The following is a 19,792-nucleotide window of genomic DNA, read 5'->3' on the forward strand; positions in this document are numbered from 1 at the left end:
ATGAACACTTAGAAAAGGCAGGAGGAACGTGGGGCTGCAGGACAGCAGGTGGTGATGGTGGCGTGTGTGTGTGGGGGGGTGATGACATCGGCGGAAGTTGGGGGACCACACGGTGCCTGGAGTCCACGAAGCTGTGTAGCCATTTACTGCTGTTCCTGGTCTATGCCAACTTCTAACCGGTTCTACGAAGGCCCCTCTAGTCAGGGGACTAGTCGGCCCGCCACCACCACGAACCTCAACAACCTCTCCTCTCCTCCTGCAGCTTTGCAGCCCCAAACGATGCAGCCTAGAAGCATCGTCTGTGGCTGAATGTCAGGAAAAAACTGCCACACAGCTGGGAGCTGAGTGAGAAAGGCACAATTTATTGGTCACGCAGACAGACACACACGGGGACGTGGGGTGCGTACCCATTCTCCTGCACTCACACTTCTGGATTTGGTTTTCTATGCTAATTCTGTACGTCAAAAAGCAACACAAGAAAAGACATCGCCAATCTACTCTCCTAGTAACCAAGGAAGCAGGGCCAAAAGCCACGGAGTTTGGAGAAAAATGCCTGCACTGTTCTGAGAGCCGGAATTGAGAGGCTCACCTCCCTGGCAGCCAGGCAGGGGAGCTTGGCTTTCAGGAGTGACAGCAGAGACTTTTCTATGAGCACAATGAGATAAGTGTCGGGGGGGTTCGGCTCCAACCGCGGCCTGGTGATGGCTGCCCACCTCGAGGGGAGCCCGGGCACCTCTAGCATGAGTTGAAGTTGGATCTCTCCCCGGGAGTAGGAGCTGATTTTCCTTCTCCTTCTGACTAAAGAACTGAGAAGACAGAGAGCGATCCCCTCTCTGGGCCAGCTCTGCTGCAACCTGGGGCTTTAGCTGAAGCAGCTGGTATCACTGAAGCTAGACAAAGCCAGGTTTGTTGTACCCTAAGTGAACCACTCACTCTTCAGCTCCCTAAAGCCCAAGCCCTGTCTCACTCCAGGAAGGCACTGGCCTTAATTTTTAATGCTTTGTCCAAACCGCTCAGGACACACATGTTCCGAACTGGGCGTCTGGAAATGTGGTTTTGGTCAGCTGAAGAAGACTTAACTCATGTTTGTAAAGCACTTAGCACAGTACCTGGCACGTGGTGAGTGCTCCATACATGTAGCAATTATTATTATTAATATTATTATTATTATTTTCTATCTCCACCTGCAAATCAGCACTTTAGCTCCTTTCTTCAAAATGATGACCGGAACGAGGCTCATGGGTCCCAAGTACCAAGATCAAGCTGGGGGCCCAGGTACACTTTCTCTTCCACCCTTGGCACTTGGTGCCAAGTTTTGCAGTCAGGGCACTCTGCTGACCACACAGAAGCTAGGCGCTCTCCTGAAAAATAGGAAGCCCTGCACAGGAAGCTAGGTAGGAGGAACCAGCAGGGGGTCCTGGGAGAAGGTCCGAGTGGCTTCACGCTGCTCCTCTGGGCTCCTGTCTTGCTGGCAGCTCACCGGGGGCCTTACTGTGGGACAAGAACAGAAGACCGTCAGTGCTGAATTCTCCACGAGGCCAGATCTAACTAAAGGTGCCAACGTCCCTACACGCCGTGGGCTAGATCAGGCTTCCTTCAACACGGTGGTGAAGAGAGCCAACACGCTGATCTAAGTACTTACCATATATTCCAATATATATGCACACACGTCATATGCGTATGTGGTAATTACAGCATATGGGAGAAATAAAATATGCAATGTAAAACATATAGTTTATATGTAGGTTATAACATAGTAACGATATATAATAAAATTTCGTCCTCCCTATAAACCTATGAGGCAGATTCCATTAATAGTCCCCTTTTTACAGACGAGTAAACTAAGGCTCAAGGCACAGAGCCAGGAGGCGGGAGAGCCTGGATTCAAGCCCAAGACAGTCTGGCTCCAGAGGCAGTTCTTAAGCACTATTAGTTTTGCTCAAAAAGAAATCTATTTTGTAGGAAGGAAGGGAACAGTGTGTCTGAAGTCTCTAAAATACCGGGAAAATTTTAAGTACTAACACTGATGATGATGATAACGCAATGTAAACGCTCTGGGCTCTTTTTATTTATGGAGCCCGGAGTTCCCACAGGGCAGACACAGGCGGGCTCAGAGTTTATCCCCAGCGCCTCATTTAACTCTTTCAGCGTAGGTGCAGGGCCCTCGGGGACAGACAGGCGTGGGTTCAAATCCTGGGATCTGAGCGGGACCCGGCTGTCGTATCACGCGCACGCACGCGCCCAGTGCAAGCCCCGGGGCGAGCGGGCTGCTACGCGCATGCGCGCGTACCCCCCCCCCCCCCCCCCGCCGGGGGGCAGCAGGGGCGCCAGCGCACCTGCATGGCCGCCCGGCCGAGCGGCGCGTCCTCCGCCCGGTGCTTGCCGTGGTGGGGCAGCTCTGCGTTCTCGCGGTAGTCCCGGCTCTTGGAGTGCTGCAGGTGCAGGACGGCGGGGCTCTTGACCGGGAGGGGCGGCCGCTGCGCCGCAGGGGGCGGGGGCGGGGGCGGGGCCTGCTGGCTCAGTTCCGACCTGGAGGGCTTGACGGGCCTCTTGGCGGGCACCTGGGCTTGGAGGCTGGCGGCGGCCTTGGCCTTCGCCTGGCTCTTGTCGCCGCCCGCCGGCCGGCCCTCGGCGGAGGACGAGCAGGTGAAGGAGCGGAGCCGGGGCGTGGGGCTGAGGAAGGGCGTGGGCGCCGGCTTGCCTGTCCCCTTGGTGCCCTCGGCCTCCTGAGCTTTGGGGAGCAGGATGCTGGGCGACAAGATTCCTGGGTCCGGGCCGGGCAGGGGCTCCTTCCTCAGCATCTTGGGCGATTCCTGCTCTTTCCTGGGAAGCAGCTTAGGGAAAGAACTCACGGACCCATAAAGCGGGTTCTCAAACATCTCGGGCTTGGTCAGCTGCACGTCCTCTTGAGGGGAAGGCTCTGCGGAGTTCTTGCCCAAGTCGCAGGGCCTGAGGGTGGCAGAGAGGAGACACAGAGAAGCACATTTGACGAACGGCTGCTTAATCCCGAGGGGGTTTTCTTTTGGGGTGATCAGAACGTGCGGAGCCGGATGGAGGTGGGGGTTGCCGAACTTTGTGATTGTACCGAGTGCCACCTAACTCTTCACTTTAAAATGGCTAATTTTGGAGCAGGGAGATGGGCTAGAAGGGTGGTGAGTATCAAGGAGGGTACCTGTTGTGTTGAGCACCGGGTGTTATAGGTAAGTGATGAATCACTAAATACAACTCCTGAAACCAATATTACACTATCTGTTAACTAACTAGTATTTAAATTTAAAAAGGGGGGGGGAAGCATCTAATAGTGATTTTCCTGTTGTTTCATATAAAAGATTTCCTTCAATTTTGTTATGGGAATTTCACTTCAACTAAACAAAAATAGAGGATGGGAGGAGCAAGTACTGTGTGGCTCAAATGATGATCTCGCGGGTAAGCCCACTCCTTGCCTTGACCGTTTGCACCCTAAAAACTGTTCACACCGGAGCACTAGTGAGCAAGGGGATCTTCGCTGAAGGATTCGTAGGAGGAAGGGAAGAAGGAGCTCACTTACATGGCACGCCCAGTACCAAAACCACCTCTTCAGTCCTTGTCAGAGAAGCCTGCCCTCCACAGCCCCTGCCCCTCACAGCTACCCAAAAGACCTCCTCTCCTGGACTCCCCTCGAAGGAATCCGCAGCCTCTATATTGTCTCTAGCAAATTCTATCCTGACTGTCAGGAGAACAGAAGCCTGCAGGGGACCAGACCCCCTCAGTGACCATCTGTGCTCTCTGAGGGCCCCAGCCCAAGGAGCCCCCCCTATGTGTGTGAGATGCTGTCGCAGGCACAGGAGGGGGCCACGAACCAGACAAAAGTCTGTGCTCAGGGGCCCCATGCTCCCAATTCACACGGTATTCTTCACACAGTCCTCTCCCCGGAGAGCTCCTGGTGAGCGTGCTTTCCTTCAGGTCCTCACTCGGAGTGGGAAAGAAAAAAATGGTGGTCATGCTGAAAATCCGAGGGAGCCTGGAGAGATGTGCGCCAGGGAGAGAAGCCAGTGGTGAGCCAACAGGCCTGACGCTGGGCAGCGCAGGGACTTCACACTGCAACTCAGAGGAGATGAGACCTGACTTTTATTTTTGTGGTTCCTGAATTACTGCTGCTCGGATGCGAGGTGATTTCCTCCTGAGCGCATTATAACCAGGAATGGGAACACGTTTTACTTTCTGGCCAACAGCACAATCTCCTGGGGAAGTGTTCTGGCTTCTGCTTTCTGCAGAAAAAAAGGGAAGCAGGTCCCTTGGAACCCACTGAAGTGTTCAGGTTGTGACGCCTCTTACTGATGGAATGTGCGCTGAAACACTCTTCCAAAGTTGCCGACCGGCCGAGGCTAATACTCTTTAGGGAATAGGCGTGGGCTCAGGGGAGGCGAGCCTCAGGGACATGCCAAAGGGGGCTTGACTGTAGACTCCCTTTTTTGCTCATTATTCTTTGGAAAGACCTAGAAGCAGCTGTATAACCAGAAATGTTGGGGCCTTGAACAAAGACTTTGGAAAGCTGCCCCTCCACCTCAGGCCACCCTCTGCACCCCTGTCTGGATCCTCAAAGATCTTTGCTATGAATTAGTGCAGGAAGGAAGGTGCAAGTAGGTCCAAGCGGCATTGACCAGAAGTTTCTGATGAAGAGTCAGAAGTAGGAAAGAAAAATGCATGGCCTGATTCCTGGCAGCCCTGTGACCGAGACCAGGAGGATTTGGGGCAGCGCCAGGAAGAGGCCCCTGGGTGCAAGCCCTTTGGTGATTCTAAAGCTCCTTTTCTGGGAAAAGAGCAGGGAGATGGAAGCAAGTTGTCTCTTCTGTCCGAGAGGGAAATTCTGTCACTCCTAGAGAGGGGAAGTCTTGGTGGGGGTGGGGAAGACCAGGGAAAACCACGCAAAATTTAAAAAGTCCCTGACCACAGGCAGCAAGAAACCAAGTCCCGTAGGAGGCCATGGTCGTGGAATGAGTGCAGCAATATCCAGGGCACGGAGTTAATTCCTCTGGTAAAATAACCTCCCTTCTCAGATTCCAGTCTTCCTTTCTACAGCTTCGAATCTCACCCTGGGGGCCTCTTGCCTACGAATGTCCCCGCTCTGAGGCTGCCACCTGTGGAACTAGAGGGGACACAGTTCCACTCAGGTCCACGCCATGTGCTATGTGCAAGTTGGTCAGCACAGAGATACGCTGACTTTGGGAAGTTAAAAACATTTCACTTCAAGAATCGCCTTGTTCTTTGAGGTTGTTTACAGCTCCACTGCCCAGGGCTGCCCAAGAGGCACCTCAGCACCCTCCGTACGGTGGTTTTTGTCCTCATCTTTCCACGGGAGGAAACAGAGGCTGTTCCCCCTTCTCCTGAGCTTCCTATGGAGTGACCGGAGTACAAAACCATTATCGACAAACTCTGAAAGCTAGAGGCACCGAGACAGACAGGGTGGAAGCTCGGGCAGGCCTTGTCATCGACCCTGCCCTACACCTCCCCCTCCCCTTCACTCGTCGGGGCCCCTCAGTCCACAGGAAACTCCAGCCAGGCCAGGCGTGCAGAGGTCAAAGGTGGCATGAGATGAGAATGACGCCTGGGGGGCTCAGTCATTCAGCGTCCGCCTTCGGCTCAGGTCATGATCCCGAGGTCCTGGAATCGAGCCCCGCATCGGGCTCCCTACTCAGCCGGGAGCCCTTTTCTCCCTCTGACCCTCGCCCTGCTCACTCTCTCTCGCTCTCAAATAAATTAAAACATCTAAAAAAAAAAAAAAGAATGACATTTGACAGTGCTCCCTTCCCTGGCCCCTCCGACAAGACGGACACCAGCACTGAGGAACACAGTGACCTCACAGATGGGAAGCGAGGTCCAGAGCAGCCCCCCTGCAGTCATTCCAAAGACAGCCACCAAGGAAAGATGATGCTCGTGATATTTGCTACATGTCCAATCGCTGTTCATTGGGATCTGCACTTTTAACTTCCCGGTCACGCTGTGCTTACTGGAAAATTCACAGGGCTCCCTATGTGGCCTTCCCACAAAGTGCCCACGGATGGGTTCACTTGGGACGCGGCACCCCGTGAGAAGCGGCTGTGGCTTTGGCTGCCCGGCCTGGGCCCCTCCCGGCTCCGTCCCCCTGGCCCGCGCTGCCCTGACCGGTTCTAGATGCAGGTCGGCTTTCTCTGGGCTCCTGGCCTTTCCCCAAGTTTCTCGGCCAAACCCCTCCTCCTGCAGGCCACCTGCTCTCCTGCCCTTCGCACTCCCCCGTGGCTGCTGCGTCTTCTGACTGGCCTCCCAAGGAGGAACAGAAAGGCTGTGGACGGCAACAGGAACCTCTTGGCTGAAAAGGCAGCGGAACTCAGAGCTGGGGAAGGAGGGAATCCCCACGTGTTCCTTGAGAGATCGCATGAAGGTTCGCTAGTTATAGAAACGTATTTTCCAATAAATGTAGTTTTCACGGGAAGCTGTTTTGGGGGGGGCAGTATCTTTAAAATCTTCTAATTTTTATTTTATTTTATTTTTAAGATTTTATTTATTTATTTTGACAGAGACACAGCGAGAGAGGGAACACAAGCAGGGCGAGTGGGAGAGGGAGAAGCAGGCTCCCCGCGGAGCAGGGAGCCAGATGCAGGGCTGGATCCCAGGACCCTGGAATCATAACCTGAGCCAAAGGCAGACGCTTAACGACTGAGCCACAAAGGTGCCCCAAAAATCTTCTATTTGTTAAAAAGTCTTTCAAACTTATACCGATAGGGTAGGACGTGGAGATTCCATAGACATTTCTCGAGTGCCTGCTGTGTTCCAGGCCCTGAGGAGGAGTCGACGGTCACAGTGGACACACAACCCTACTACCCTCATGTAGCTTCTATTCTAGGGTCGGGTTCCCTGGTGGTGGAAACCCAGAGGAGGGAGAGGGCTTGATGAAGAGGACACTCACCTTGACTCCTGCGTCCTGGGGCAGGGGCCCCGCGTTGCTATCGAGGATGAAAACTTCTTCGGGGATACGGGTGGCTGGGAGGGCGGTGTTGGGGGACTCTCTCCCCTTCCAGGCCCCAGGGAGGAGTCCTTGAGCGGCTGGTCATAGCTCCAGGCTGTGGGCTGCTGGTCTGGGGACAGGGACTGCATCATGTGCCCAAAGGGCACCACCCCCATGTAGTTGGGGTTGATGACTTCCGTGATGCTGGAGCTACCACATGGAGGGACCCTGGAGGGGAGAGACACCCCAAGTCACACCCCAGGGCTCCCTTCCCCCCAGGTCAGCACCACATGAGGACAGTGTCCTCTGAGGTCCCCTGGGGCCCCCCAGGCCCTCTGCTGCTCCTTCACTTTTTGGACAATGGATTGATTGATTGATTCATACAGCAAAATAGTTACTGGGTGCCTAGTAAGCCCTAGGCCTTGGGCCAGAAGGGAATGTGGGCGTGAATGAGGCGGCCCCGTCTCTGTTCTCAGAGGACCCACATCAGACAGGAGAGAAAACGAAGCAAGCACAGTGACTAAGAAACACGGTGCTCACACAGTGCTGAAGTCTAGAGAGTAACAAAGGAGGCAGAGACAGACCAGCAGGAGGGCTGGGACCCACGGGGCACAAGGTGGCCAGAGAAGGCCTACCTGAGGAGGCAGATAAGGAAGGGAGGGGAGACAGGGGTGAGAACGGGCAAAGGCCCCGTTAGGAGGGACTTGAACTGCTTCATGAGAGTCTGAAGGCCTGTGAGCAAGCAGGGAGGATGGATAAGAGGCTGGGGAGGCCGGGCTGAGTAAGGAAGGAAGGCCTCCATCCGGGATGTGTCGGCTTGCACGTCTGTGAGAGGCATCCAACTGGAGACGGCCGTGCAGGCACTTGGAAAGGTGAGTGGGAGGTCACAGAAGTCAAGGCTAGAACCTCGAGTGTTGGGACGGTTAACTCAACACTGTGGAGGGGATGGCCTGGCCCTGGCAGAGGCAACAGGAGTTGGGTGCGAGGGGGGGGGGCAGGCGTGAGGGCGAGGTCTGGCCAGACAGGTGGTCTGAGGACCCTAAGGAGGGGAGGAAGCTGGGCTCTCGAGCAGCATTTGGGATTTCGCTTTGGCCAACTGGCACCACTCTGCCCCCTCAGCAGGCGAGCTGGCACGGAGACTGTGACCCTGCCACCTGGCTTGATTCTGGGACTTGGGAGCGCATCAGTGAGCCAAGGTGACCCTGCTATTGGGGACTGCTGTCCCCTAGTCATAGAGACTTTAATGTCTGCATTATTCCCAGTCCAGGCTCTGCCAAGAGCAACCTGTGTGCATTTTCCTCAATGATTTTTTTCCCCCGTAGTAAAAGGATGGGGCTCCTTGACCACCGAGCCATGCCTGCTGCTGTCCCTGGTCCCCAGGAGACACAGGGGCCATTTCCTCCCTGCAGCAGCTTCCCCCGGGACCGCGTCTTTCTGCTAGGCTGAGAGTTCCTAAGTCAGGGGCTGCACCAACTTTGCCTTGGTTTCTCTAGAATCTGACATACACCAAGTGCTCAGCCAATGTCAGTGAATTGAACTTTTTTTTTTTTTTTTTTAAAGAGAGAGAGGGACGGGAGGGGCAGAGGGAGAGAGAAAATCTTAAGCAGGCTCTGCACCCAGCGCAGAGCCCGACGCGGGGCTCGATATCCTGACCCCGAGATCACGACGTGAGCCGAAAGCAAGAGTCAGACGCTCAACCGACTGAGCCACACAGGTGCCCCTTGAGCTGCTTTCTGACACGCAGGCGCCCCCCAGGCCTTGCATGGGTACACCCGCCTCCCCGGAGTGGGCAGCGGGACGGCGCCGGTCCTGGGCCTGAGCTTCTGTTTCCTCCCTCTCCTTGGTTTCTCTGCGCTCCACTCACCCTCTCCCGGGTCCTGGGTCTGCAAAACCAAGCTAGTTTGTAGGGAAACCCTGGCAGCAACCCCTGCTCTACCTGTTGGCAGGTTCCCACTGCTTCATGGGGTCGTGGCTGGTGAGGCTCTTCAGGGACTTGGGCCCACTGGACTCATCTCGCTCAGTCTTCACAAAGTCTGCAAGGAAAGAGCCAGGAAAGAGCACGTGAGGCCTGGCACCCAGTCTGGGCAAGATGGCAGCCGAAGCTGGACAGTGACTAATGGCTGGCTGGGCGGTGGGCTAAGCAAGATTCTGAGGCCTCATGCACATTCAGTGATTGACTTGTTATGTCTGCCATGGTTGTAGAGGGAGGAAGAGTTGGCATGTGCGACCCAGTTATCATTTCATGGGACATTTTCAGCTTGGTGTCACAAGGGACAGGCAAATATTTCTTGGGAGATCCAAATAAAACCAACAGAATAAGGTGGCTCCACAAGAGCATTGGATACCAAAGCCCACCTAGTTTAAAGGGAGGGGGAAGACTCTTGAGCAGACTCCTCACAGAGCACGAAGCCTAACACGGGGCTTGATCCCACAACAACCCTGAGATCGTGACCTGAGCTGAAACTAAGAGTCGGATGCTTAACCAGCTGTGCCACCCAGGCGCCCCTCAAGCAGAGAGGCTTTAATGTCATGGATACTATTGAAGACAACGCGTTCTTTCCAATTTTTAAAATTTTAGGCGGGATTCTAAGAAAATCCGAGTCTAGACACTTCCTCGTGTTCCCTATTAGCAGGGTCTCTGGGCCGTGTTTTAGTATTTCCCAGAGGGGCAGTGATGGGTCTTATCTAAGAGATAAGACGTCTATAGCTGCCTACTGGGAATCAGCAGGGTTTCCTTTGGGGACAGATAGGAGATGACTCCCCAAGGCTGGGATTGCACGGGGGTAAGGAAACACCTCCAATGAGTGTTTGTTCCCAAGCTCTCAGGTCACGGTCCAGGGTCGTGGGATCGAGCCCCGCATCGGGCTCCCTGCTCCGCGGGAAGCCTGCTTCTCCCTCTCCCACTCCCCCTGCTTGTGTTCCCTCTCTCGCTGTGTCTCTCTCTGTCAAATAAATAAAGAAAATCTTTAAAAAAAAAAAGAAAAGAAAGGATATGAGAGACGATCTGGCCCAATTCTGAGTTGATTCCAGAATCAACTGGTGTTGAATAATACACTGGTGTTATTCCTGAGAGCCACGACAGATGCCTCCTCCCAACAGCCAGCAGAAGGAAGCAGGTGTCGTTTTGCAGGACACAAAGATTTGAGGTCAAGCTGGAAGAGATACTGGGGGACCCTGCCAGGGAAGAGAAGACCCCAAAATGCTGCCATTTTGGATGGTAGCGAAAAGCCAAAGGAATGTGCTAAGAACAAGGACAGGGGGCTTATTGGTGTGTACGGTGTGTGAAACAGCCTAGAAGGCCCAGAAGTCGTGGGGGGCACCATGAGGGTGGGGTGTGGACACGTGTGTGTGTGTGTGTGTGTGAGAGCTGCACACCACGTGGCCACGAGGAAGAACGGGTCACACGGGAAGTTCGGGAAATTCTAAATCTCAGCTGCAGCCAGTGCCTTCGCCTGTAGCCTAGAAAGAGCTATTCAGGATTAGGCAGGTTTCTTGTGTCATCTTAGTCCTTCTAGTGGAGGTGCTAACAGGAAGTGACAAGGCCTACGAGCCTAATCTAAGACAAGAACAGAGCACCTGGAACACTCACAAGCTTCACGTCCTAACAGATGGAAGGTGACTGGGGTCAGGGAAGGATGATGTGCAAATTGTGGGGTGTTGTGGTTCTATGGGGAAATTCTGGAATCAACTCAGAATTGGGCCAGATCGTCTCTCATATCCTTTCTTTTCTTTTCTTTTTTTTTTTTTTTTAAGATTTTCTTTATTTATTTGACAGAGAGAGACACAGCGAGAGAGGGAACACAAGCAGGGGGAGTGGGAGAGGGAGAAGCAGGCTTCCCGCGGAGCAGGGAGCCCGATGCGGGGCTCGATCCCACGACCCTGGACCGTGACCTGAGCCAAAGGCAGTCACTTAACGACTGAGCCCCCCAGGCGCCCCTCTCACAGCCCTTCTGATGGTAGATTTCTGTTCGGAGGCCACAGCAGAGAGAATAGTCAATGGCTGGGCCGAGAGACACCTCATTCCTGTCCCTCTCCCAGCAGCACTGAAGAGGGGACAAGGGAGTGGTCACACCCACTTACCGTAGAGCTTCTCCCTCATCTTGCCTTGGGAAGTCTGCAGCTTAATCTCCCCCCGGAAGTGGCCCGTCATTTCTCCGTGGTGGGTGAGAGGTGTGTAGATGGGGAGCTGAGTTTCCGTGGCCTCTAACCGTAGAGCAATGCAGCCCTCGCCTGGGGAGGGTGGGGACCAGAGTCATGTCAAGAGCCCGCCATTTCACAGGAGAAACTGCATTCAGCCTGCAGACCTAGCTCCACCGCCCACAGACGGTCCTTCGAAACAATGTCCAAGGCAGGGATTATCGAATAAACCTTTTGGAACAACTTGGGGAAAACATTTCAAACCCTACAGTAAAATGAACTTCATGTGGATTAGTTGATCCAAAAAAGAAATTTAAATCATAGAAAATCCAGCAGAAAAGCTAGACTTGAATACTAATCTGATTGCGAGAGGGAATGATAACTTCCCAGGGTTTGGAGCAATTTAAGAAATGACAAAACAGACTGACAGATAAGAGGATATAAAAGCTTAAAACTTCTGCACAGAGGATAAAAGGAAAATGGGAGAGACTGATGGCTTCACAAAGAGGGTATTTTACCTGAACCCCATGAGGAACGCCTCAAAATCAAATCCCAGCAGATGACTGGGCAGGTAACCCAAGCAGGTATTTCACACAAAAAGAATTGTAGCTGGTTGATTTCAACACACGGAAACTAGTTCAGTCTTCCTAACCGTCAAAAATGCAAATTAAGGCAGCACTAAGGAACTCTCTCACACAGAGGAAATTAGCACAAAATGGAAGGAAGGAAAACGATACCCGGTGCCAGCAAGGATCCGGGGACACCTGCTCACTTGGATGTGGCAAGGTCACCATGGCTGGACACCGCCTTTGTGGCAATCAGTTGGATACCGAGTGTCAAGAATCACCGACCTGTTTATAGCCTGTGACCCAGCACACATGGGAACTTACCAAGAGATGACCCAAAAGAATAAAAGATGTAGCTGAAGGAAGATAAAGAATGTTCACGAATTGATCCATCTCAGCGTTACTGATAACATGAACAGAAACAACGAGAAGGAAACCCATGGGATACGGGGCAGCCGTTAAATGCAGCGGTCATGGAGGCTGTGTGGGAGGAGGGTCCTGGAAAATGTGTCTCACCTAACCTGTCTCTCACTGGGTGAGGGAAGCAGCATAGAAAATGGTATCGCTAAGCTGGTTATATACAGAAATCTATGTATGCCTTTGCATGAGGAAGTATGAGACTGAAATAAAAATGGTGGCTGTAAGTAGGGGAGGAGACTGGGGGTTGACTTTTTTTCCTGCTATCATTGTGAAATGCTGCTTGTGTGAATACCAGGACGAAGAAACCGAGGAAGAAGGCAGTATTTGAACAAGAACACGGAACCATCCTTCCTGTGTGCCTGTGGCCTACCACCGAAGCTTCAAACTCTGTGACTCCACACGGATCCCTCTCTTTGCCCAGCACAACGGACAGGCCCTCCCCATCCAAGGTCAGCGCCATCCTTAGGCTCTGGCCACCCCTGCCCGGGCTCAGAGACCCTCTTTCTGGTGCTGACTAGGAGAGGGTGGAGGGCAGGATTCTGGAGCTGGGTTGCCTGGGTTCCAGTCCAAGGCCACCTCAGTGGCCCTGTGACCGTGGACAAGTCACTTCATTTCCTCGCCTGTGCAATGAGTGTAGCAATTGTATCTGTACCCCAGGGCTTTTGGCAGGGCCTGAACGGTGGGCAGTTGACACACATGGACACTTTTTGTGTCTACAGCCTCGTTCCGTGTCCTGGCTTCCCTGGATCAGCATTAAGCACCTTCAGATTCCTTCCACTGAAAATGGACACCCTCCCCGGACCCAGATCACATTCTTGCCTGTCTCGTGAAAGGAGCTGCTTGGTCTGGCTCCTGCCTCCAACTCTCTCTGGCCACCTGCTCCTCTCACCCTTGCGTTCTAGCCACACCGAATGCATCACGGTCCAGGGTGAACCTGACATTGGGCTGGAGCCACGGACCGGCTGAAGACAATGTCACAGAAGATGATGTCTCCCTAGTAGGATGGCTGATGTCTGCCCAGCAGGGGCCCTGAACAATGCCAGACAGACCTGGGTTCAAATTAGGGCTCAGCCAGTTACTCCCTGTGGCTTGGGCACAGTCCCTTAACCTCTCTGAGCCTCAGTTTACTCACCTACTGATTGGGAGAAGAGTATCTGCTTTATAAGCTCTCGTTAGGATTAAATAATTCCTGCAAAGCACCTGGCACAGAATCTGACACAGGAAAGACCCAATAAACGAGAGGGGTTGTGGCTGCTGGCTCTTTCTCCCAGAAGCCCGACGGGGCAGGAAGGATGGTTTACCAGTATTTGTCCCTCTGGCAGCCCCGGGAGTGGGAGAGGAGTGGCAGGAGAGCAGGATGGTGGGTTTCCCGTGATGCAGACGCTGCTGCCTCCCTGACATCATAGGCCACCAGCTAAGAGCAGGTGCGCTGCCGGCAGCAGCTCTCCCGGGACGCTTACCATAGGATTCGTCGCTGTCGGAAGATTTAATGCTAATCAGGATGTGCTGGTCTAGCAGGTACTCGGGGTCAGAGATGATGGGCTTCAACTGCACAGAGAAGGGCACAGGGTTAGAGCTGCCCACTGGGGGACAGCTGCGGGGAGGCTGCCAGCCCAGATGAGGGGCGTGCCTGAGCAAACAGGACTATAGGTGTTCTTATTCATGGAATTTGAATTTCTGCCTTTCATGTTCAAGATAGTAGGAAGGAACCACACATCCACCCTGTCCAGCATGCGGGGTTCACTTCTGTCCCTGTCTCCCCCCGATCATACCGCACCCCAGGAGAGAGCTGGACCCCAAGTGTGCCTCACATCCCCTGCTTCCCTTCCCTCCTTTCCCCTCCCTTGCATACCCCAGCATCATGGGGGTGGGGGCCAAGCTGACACAAAAGTAATGGGACCAGGAACCGGGTCCAAATGCACCCCACTCCCCACCGCAGGCTTCCCCCCAGCAGGTGGCACACAAGGCCTACCCTCCATCTCGACAGGGTCTCCCTGCAGGGGAGCCCCCCTGGAGTGTCCTGCAGGTTGTCGGAGGGTAGCTCAGCAAATGACAGGCACAGATCCTGAGTTCCAGCCCTGTCTCCCTCTTCCTGCTGCAGCGAGGGATTGCTGGCTCCCAGCTGCCCTGCTGGTCTGGCTCAGGACACGTCTGTGTCAGGCTTCGCACGTGGGGAGAACCCGAACCTCACCAGTGTAGGCCGCATCCGTGCAAGCACAGGGAGGAGGAGCTTTCTGTGTGCACTAGCTCCTAAGGCTGTTTCTCATGCTGACACCAACACAGAGGGGCCCGATAAAGAGGCCATACACTGCTCCAGCCTGCCCCCTTCCTTCCCATCCAGATGCCGAGAGACCCTTGTGCAAGCCTCTGGGCGCCATGTTGCCCCACAGGATGGACTCCATCTCCATTCAGAAAGTTCCAAAACAAATGACTGGAAATCACAGCAGGTGCTCAAGGGCACTCTCGGGTTCCAGAGCCACAGCAAATGCTCAGTTCACTGACTTGTAGTGATGACGGACTCAAAGTTAGACCCGGGCTGGGTGCCGCCGATGCAGGAAGACCCTGCCCTCTGGGGCAGCAGTGGGAGCGGGGTGGTGGGTATCTGACCAGAGGATGTCTGTGAGGGACACACTCACCATGGGGGTGCCGACGGTAGAGGGAAGGGAGCCTCTGTCAGGGTGCTTTGGGGGGATTAAAGAGGGACAGAGAGGGTGCTGTCAGGTGACAGAGATGCGTGGAGGATCAGGGAGCAGGAGGGAGTGAAGACCTCTCAGGTGCTGTGGGGGCAGCACGTGAAGTAGGAGTGAAGGGGGGGCCTGGGAGCTGAGGAGCTTGGGCTTATTTCATGTCAACAGCAGGGAGTTGACCAGATAAAGAGGGGGATGCCAGGATCAAACAGGCATTCTAGAAAGATCCGTCAGGCTTCAGGATGCCTCAGCAGGAAGGCAGGCAGGATGGAGACCCCTGGGAGGTAGCAGTGGGGTGAAGAGGAGGGATGGAGGCAGGAGGAGTAGCAGGTGTAGGCAGCGGTGAGGCTGTGGGTCAGGGGTACCCTAGAGGCCTGTGAGCCAGCCTGGGGTACATGCACGATGTGGACTGGGAGGCTGGCATCTTTCCCAAGTTGACCCAAGGGGCAAATAAGGCGTTTGGTTGCCGTGTGGGGCCCCCGGGAGGGGAGGAACCGAAGGGTAAGGTGGGTGGGTGGGTGGGTGAGGCGGGATGTCACATTGGAGCCCAAAGCCGCCAGGATGCAGGTACCTGAAAACAGCCCCAGGATGGGGACTTCTGACCTACGCCCTGGCCTTGTGGAGGACCCCAACCAGAAGTGTTCCCACATTAGGAGACTGTGATGCAGGTATCTGCCTTCCTGTGTGTGGCCCAAGCACGGGTTCCAATCAATAGTGCCGGAGTGGGTAGCCCAGCCCCCCAAAACTGCCCATGTACCACCCCAGCCTTAGGACACGATGGGTCCTTCTACCCGTTTAAGGCCATTTTTAAAGCTCTGCTTGGGGGGCCCCTCCGAGAGAACCTTCCAGGAGAGCCCGTGGGACTCCTGGATGTGTGACAGATTTGCCTGGCCCTGGTCTGCCTACTGTTCCCTCATTATGTGACAAAGAAACAAAGCCCTACTCCACTGCGCACCCAGCATGAGCACTCGGGGGGGCCCACCATCAATTCGACATCATAAAAGCTGTTCTGGGTCCTGGGGGAAAGCCATTTTCTTTTCTGCAAGAAAGACGAATGTGTTCCCACTAAGGTCTGCCTATGTGTTTTCAAATCCCCCCCCCTCTGCTCTCATGGGGTCATGGACGCGTCAAGTTTTTTCTGAGTCCAGCGTTTGGGTAGGAGCCACTGGACTGCCCCCTCTGCCCCTTCAGCTGATCCTCCAAGCTGGGGCTGAGCAGGTGACAGGGCACTGCGGGGGGCATCAGGGCCCGGGGCCTCCAGCCTGTCTGTCACTACAGCTGTGTGATGGTGAACCAACCTCTCCGGGATCTGCCTCAGGCTCCCTCTTTGCAACGTCAAGTGGACAACAAGCCCATCTCTAGATCTCTTCCGTGATCCAAGATGGGAACTGAAATCCATCGAGGAATCCTGAGGCCCCTGGGGCCAAGTTCTCCCTCGCTACGTCCTGTTCTTGATTTACCTTTGGAAGGGTCTCGCCAAACTTCACCACCAACTCCCCTTCACTTCCTTCTTCATTTTCTCCTTCCTGACTCTTGACAAAACCTGTCATAGGACAAGAAGGCCGGTTTTGAGAAAACAGAATGAGAGCCAGACGGAAAAGCCTCCTAGGGCTGCCCCACCTGGACCAATGAAGATATTCTCCCTCTTCTATCTGTGGGGCCACAGCCCCGTTCAGGATTCAGGCTTGTGGGGGATTCTGTTTTGGTGCAGGGGATGGTCATTTGCCAATATGGCTGAATTATTTTTAGGAAAATCAAAGAGATTCCCCTCCTTTTCAGCTATTTTTTTTTTTGCAACAAACCAGGCAACAAAGAAATCATCACATCACAGGCAAGGAGATCAGGAAACATGACAGCTCGTCCCACGCCACTGAAGGATAGCAGCCTTTTGAAATGCTAATTTGAGCTTCCTAATATGCTGTTTCCATAGAAATGTATGCAAATGTCTCGATAGTTTATTAAAAACACCCGCATGAAAATCCTCCTCATTTTTGGAAGTGCCTTGCCCCTGCTTGGTGACCCGGGCCCTAGAAACTTTAAGGAAAAGGTGGGTCTGTCACCAAGACTGAGCCCAGGCTGTGTGGGAGAAGGAGGGGGGAGGGCAATACACCCTCTGGATTTCTGGAAGCAGCCATCATCCCGTCACAAAATGCCTCCTTGGGTGGAGTTGATTCTGCCCTGCACCCCCACCTCCAGACCATCTCCGTGAAGGGAGCTGGAAACCACACAGATCTCGCCATGGAACAGCTTTAGACAATATGCCTAGAAATGTCACCCAGAAAGGGTGTTTGCTAAACAGTTTGTGCTAACTACTGCTGGCTGGGAGGAGGCTGTCCATCTCGAGCTCGTTTGGGGATGCACCAGACCGCCTGAGGGAGATGCCCCATCCCATAGCAAAGAGCAGAGGACCCTGGGGAAGAACAGGGCCCCCACTGGCCTCCTCGAGCTCTGGACCTTCGCCCAGGACCCTCTGGTTGAGTCAGAGCCCCAGCTTGTGGCAGGAGGGGGACCCCTGAGTGGATTGCACTCTGCCCTGAGGGGCAAGGAGAAGATCCAGTGGCCCAGGATCCAGTCACCTAGACTCAGGGGTAACTGAAACTCTGAGGGCTCCCCCCACACAGGCGCCCTTGAGGCCCATCTGTGAATCCTTCCCAGAGAGAGAGAGAGAGGTGGGGCAAAGCGCCGCTGATGAAAAGTCTGCCTGGCCAAAGGTAGCTCAAGGCCCACTTACTCTCTAAGCAGCTCGAGTGGAACTCCAGGTAGAATTTGGTCTGGGACTTGGTCTTCAGCGTGGCAAAGCACCTGAGAAACTCAATCTGCCCTTGGCTGTCGACAGTCCCGGGGCCTGGAGCAGGTGAGAAAGAGACTTGACTCCACGATGTGCCCAGACATGGAGCATTTTGAATCAGCCCCCAACACCAGGCTCCGGGGAAGGTGAGGTCCGGGTGAAGAAGAGGTTTTCCCTGAATCCCGCCCCCCGCACTGAGCATCCCCGATGATGGGAACGTCCTCACAGGCCAGGGAGAGCAGGGTGGGAAGAGCGAAGAGTTCAGGGAGCCAAGAGCCCGACTCTCAGCTTTGCCACTGAACAAGCACAGCCCTGGCAACGCCTTTAACCTCCGTGCCTCAGTGTCCCCGTCTGTTCTGGCCAAGAGAGCTTGTATAAAGGCTCAGTGGCTCAATACCCAAATCTGTCTCGTTTCCAAGTTCAAGTAGCGAGGGAGACCGGTTCTTCCTTCCTCAGGCTGACTTCCCTCCACTCCTTATTCACCCTCGTTCCCACCGTGGTGGCTGGCCTGTCACGGTATTCACTGACATGACGAGTTTGCAAGCGTCCTCAGGCCCGCCGTGAGCAAGTTCCGGCCTTCCATGTAAATTCTGCGCCACGCGCGAGCAAGGACAGACATTCCCGGCCTCTCTCCCACCCAGCCTTTCCTTCTTTCCCTTCTCCTTTTCTCCGGCTTTACTGAGAAATAACTGGCAAATGTAATCGTGCATATTTAAAGTTTACAACGTGATGATTTGATACTCATGTACACTGTGAAATGCTTACCAAGATCAAGATAATTAACACATCCGTCACCCACATAATTAACTGGTTTTGGTTTTTTTGTTTTGTTTTGTTTGTGTTTTGTTTGGTGTGGTGACAACACTTAAGATCTGCTCCCAGCAAATACTATTATTATTACCCATGGTCATCATGCAGACTGTTAGATCCCCAGAACTGATTCATCTTATAACTGAAAGTTTGTACCCTTTGACCTCCATCTCCCCATTTCCAGCTCCCCTCAGCCCCTGGCAGCCGCCGTTCTCTTCTGTTTCTATGAAATTGGCAGTTTTTTCCAAGATCCCACAGATAGGTGATAACATACATCCATGGTATTTTTTCTGTCTGGCTTATTTCACACCCCACAACACATAGGCCAGGTTCCCCTTAGGACAACATTCAACCAACACTCAATCCAGGTAATTGGTATTTATGAGCATCGTCTGGGCACTGAGTCCCAGTAGAGGGAAGGCAAGCCCGACACTGAGGATGTGCTGAGGGTCCTCACGGAGGGTGCGATGGTATGAGCCATCCCATCGATGCTGCAGGAACTCAGAGAAAGGGGAGATCAGTGGGAGCCCAGGGAGAGACGGGAGGTTCTAGAAAGATAGTGCCCAGAGCTAGGAGAGAGAGAGGGTGCTGGATTGAGGGTTGTATGGAGAGGGAAGGTCACATTACTAGAGCAGACGATAAACCCAACAGAGTGTGGAGAAGAATGTCCCAGAAGACAGTATTCCAGCCTCCCCTACAACCCTCAGGGCATGAAGGACACAGCAATATGAGCTTTTCTAGCCTCAACTGGGCCCCCCGCTCAACCTTCCTAAATTAGCCTGAACCGGCTGCTGAGCACAGAAGTGGGGGGCGAACAGAGGAGGTGACAATATGCCTCCCCAGTCACCCAGACCCAGGCTGGGCCCGCCACAGAGAACACCAGGCCCTTGCTGGGACGAAGATGGCCTGGTGAGCAGGGCTGAGCTAGATTATTTGAAGACATACCTGCAAATCTAAGTATTATTTACATCAGCATTTCCCAAACTCAGTCAGCCATCCCATCCTTACAATGTTTACCATCTCCACCTACCACTCACCTGCCCTAATACTCACTTAATAGTTTTGTTAAATAGACTCACTTTCTAAACTTAAGTAAACGTATTTAAATAAGAAAGTACATCACAAGACTAAGTGGAAAACCAGCATTGCCTGCCTTACACAGAAGAGACAAATGTGAAACATATTAAAAGTAAATGCATTACTGATCAAGGTTCATCCACGTGCCCCCCAGAATTGTGGCACATACAAGCCACACCTTGGACGAACACTCATTTACTCAACTTTAAAGACCAAATTAAAACCGAGGCTTAAAAAGCTGACATATTTGCCAAAGACAGCAAGAACATGCTCTGCACGGAAACCGTGATGTGGTTTAGAGGCGAGGAGTCCCCACGGATGGAGTGTGAACGAGCCTGGAAGGTGG

General features: G+C 53.7%; 1 protein-coding gene across 2 annotated transcripts in view; it reads right to left on the minus strand.

Annotated features, from left to right (window-relative positions):
- Positions 1–342: 342 nt before the first annotated feature.
- The window catches only part of INPP5D (inositol polyphosphate-5-phosphatase D), a 112,829-nt gene continuing 93,379 nt past the window's right edge, over positions 343–19,792 (minus strand). For both annotated transcript variants that reach the window (XM_028105157.1, XM_028105156.2), the window contains exons 20-27: positions 17,503–17,616; positions 16,232–16,314; positions 13,545–13,632; positions 11,042–11,191; positions 8,898–8,994; positions 6,923–7,189; positions 2,337–2,949; positions 343–1,491 (exon numbers count right to left, since the gene is read on the minus strand). In XM_028105157.1, the coding sequence (XP_027960958.1) occupies positions 1,489–1,491; positions 2,337–2,949; positions 6,923–7,189; positions 8,898–8,994; positions 11,042–11,191; positions 13,545–13,632; positions 16,232–16,314; positions 17,503–17,616 (1,415 nt within the window). In that variant the 3' untranslated portion in view covers positions 343–1,488. The remainder of the gene's footprint in view (positions 1,492–2,336; positions 2,950–6,922; positions 7,190–8,897; positions 8,995–11,041; positions 11,192–13,544; positions 13,633–16,231; positions 16,315–17,502; positions 17,617–19,792) is intronic.

The sequence above is a fragment of the Eumetopias jubatus genome, unplaced genomic scaffold (genome assembly GCF_037043125.1).
Source record: "Eumetopias jubatus isolate StellerSeaLion01/CBP00866 unplaced genomic scaffold, mEumJub1_p1.0 scaffold_3, whole genome shotgun sequence".
Taxonomy (NCBI): domain Eukaryota; kingdom Metazoa; phylum Chordata; class Mammalia; order Carnivora; family Otariidae; genus Eumetopias; species Eumetopias jubatus.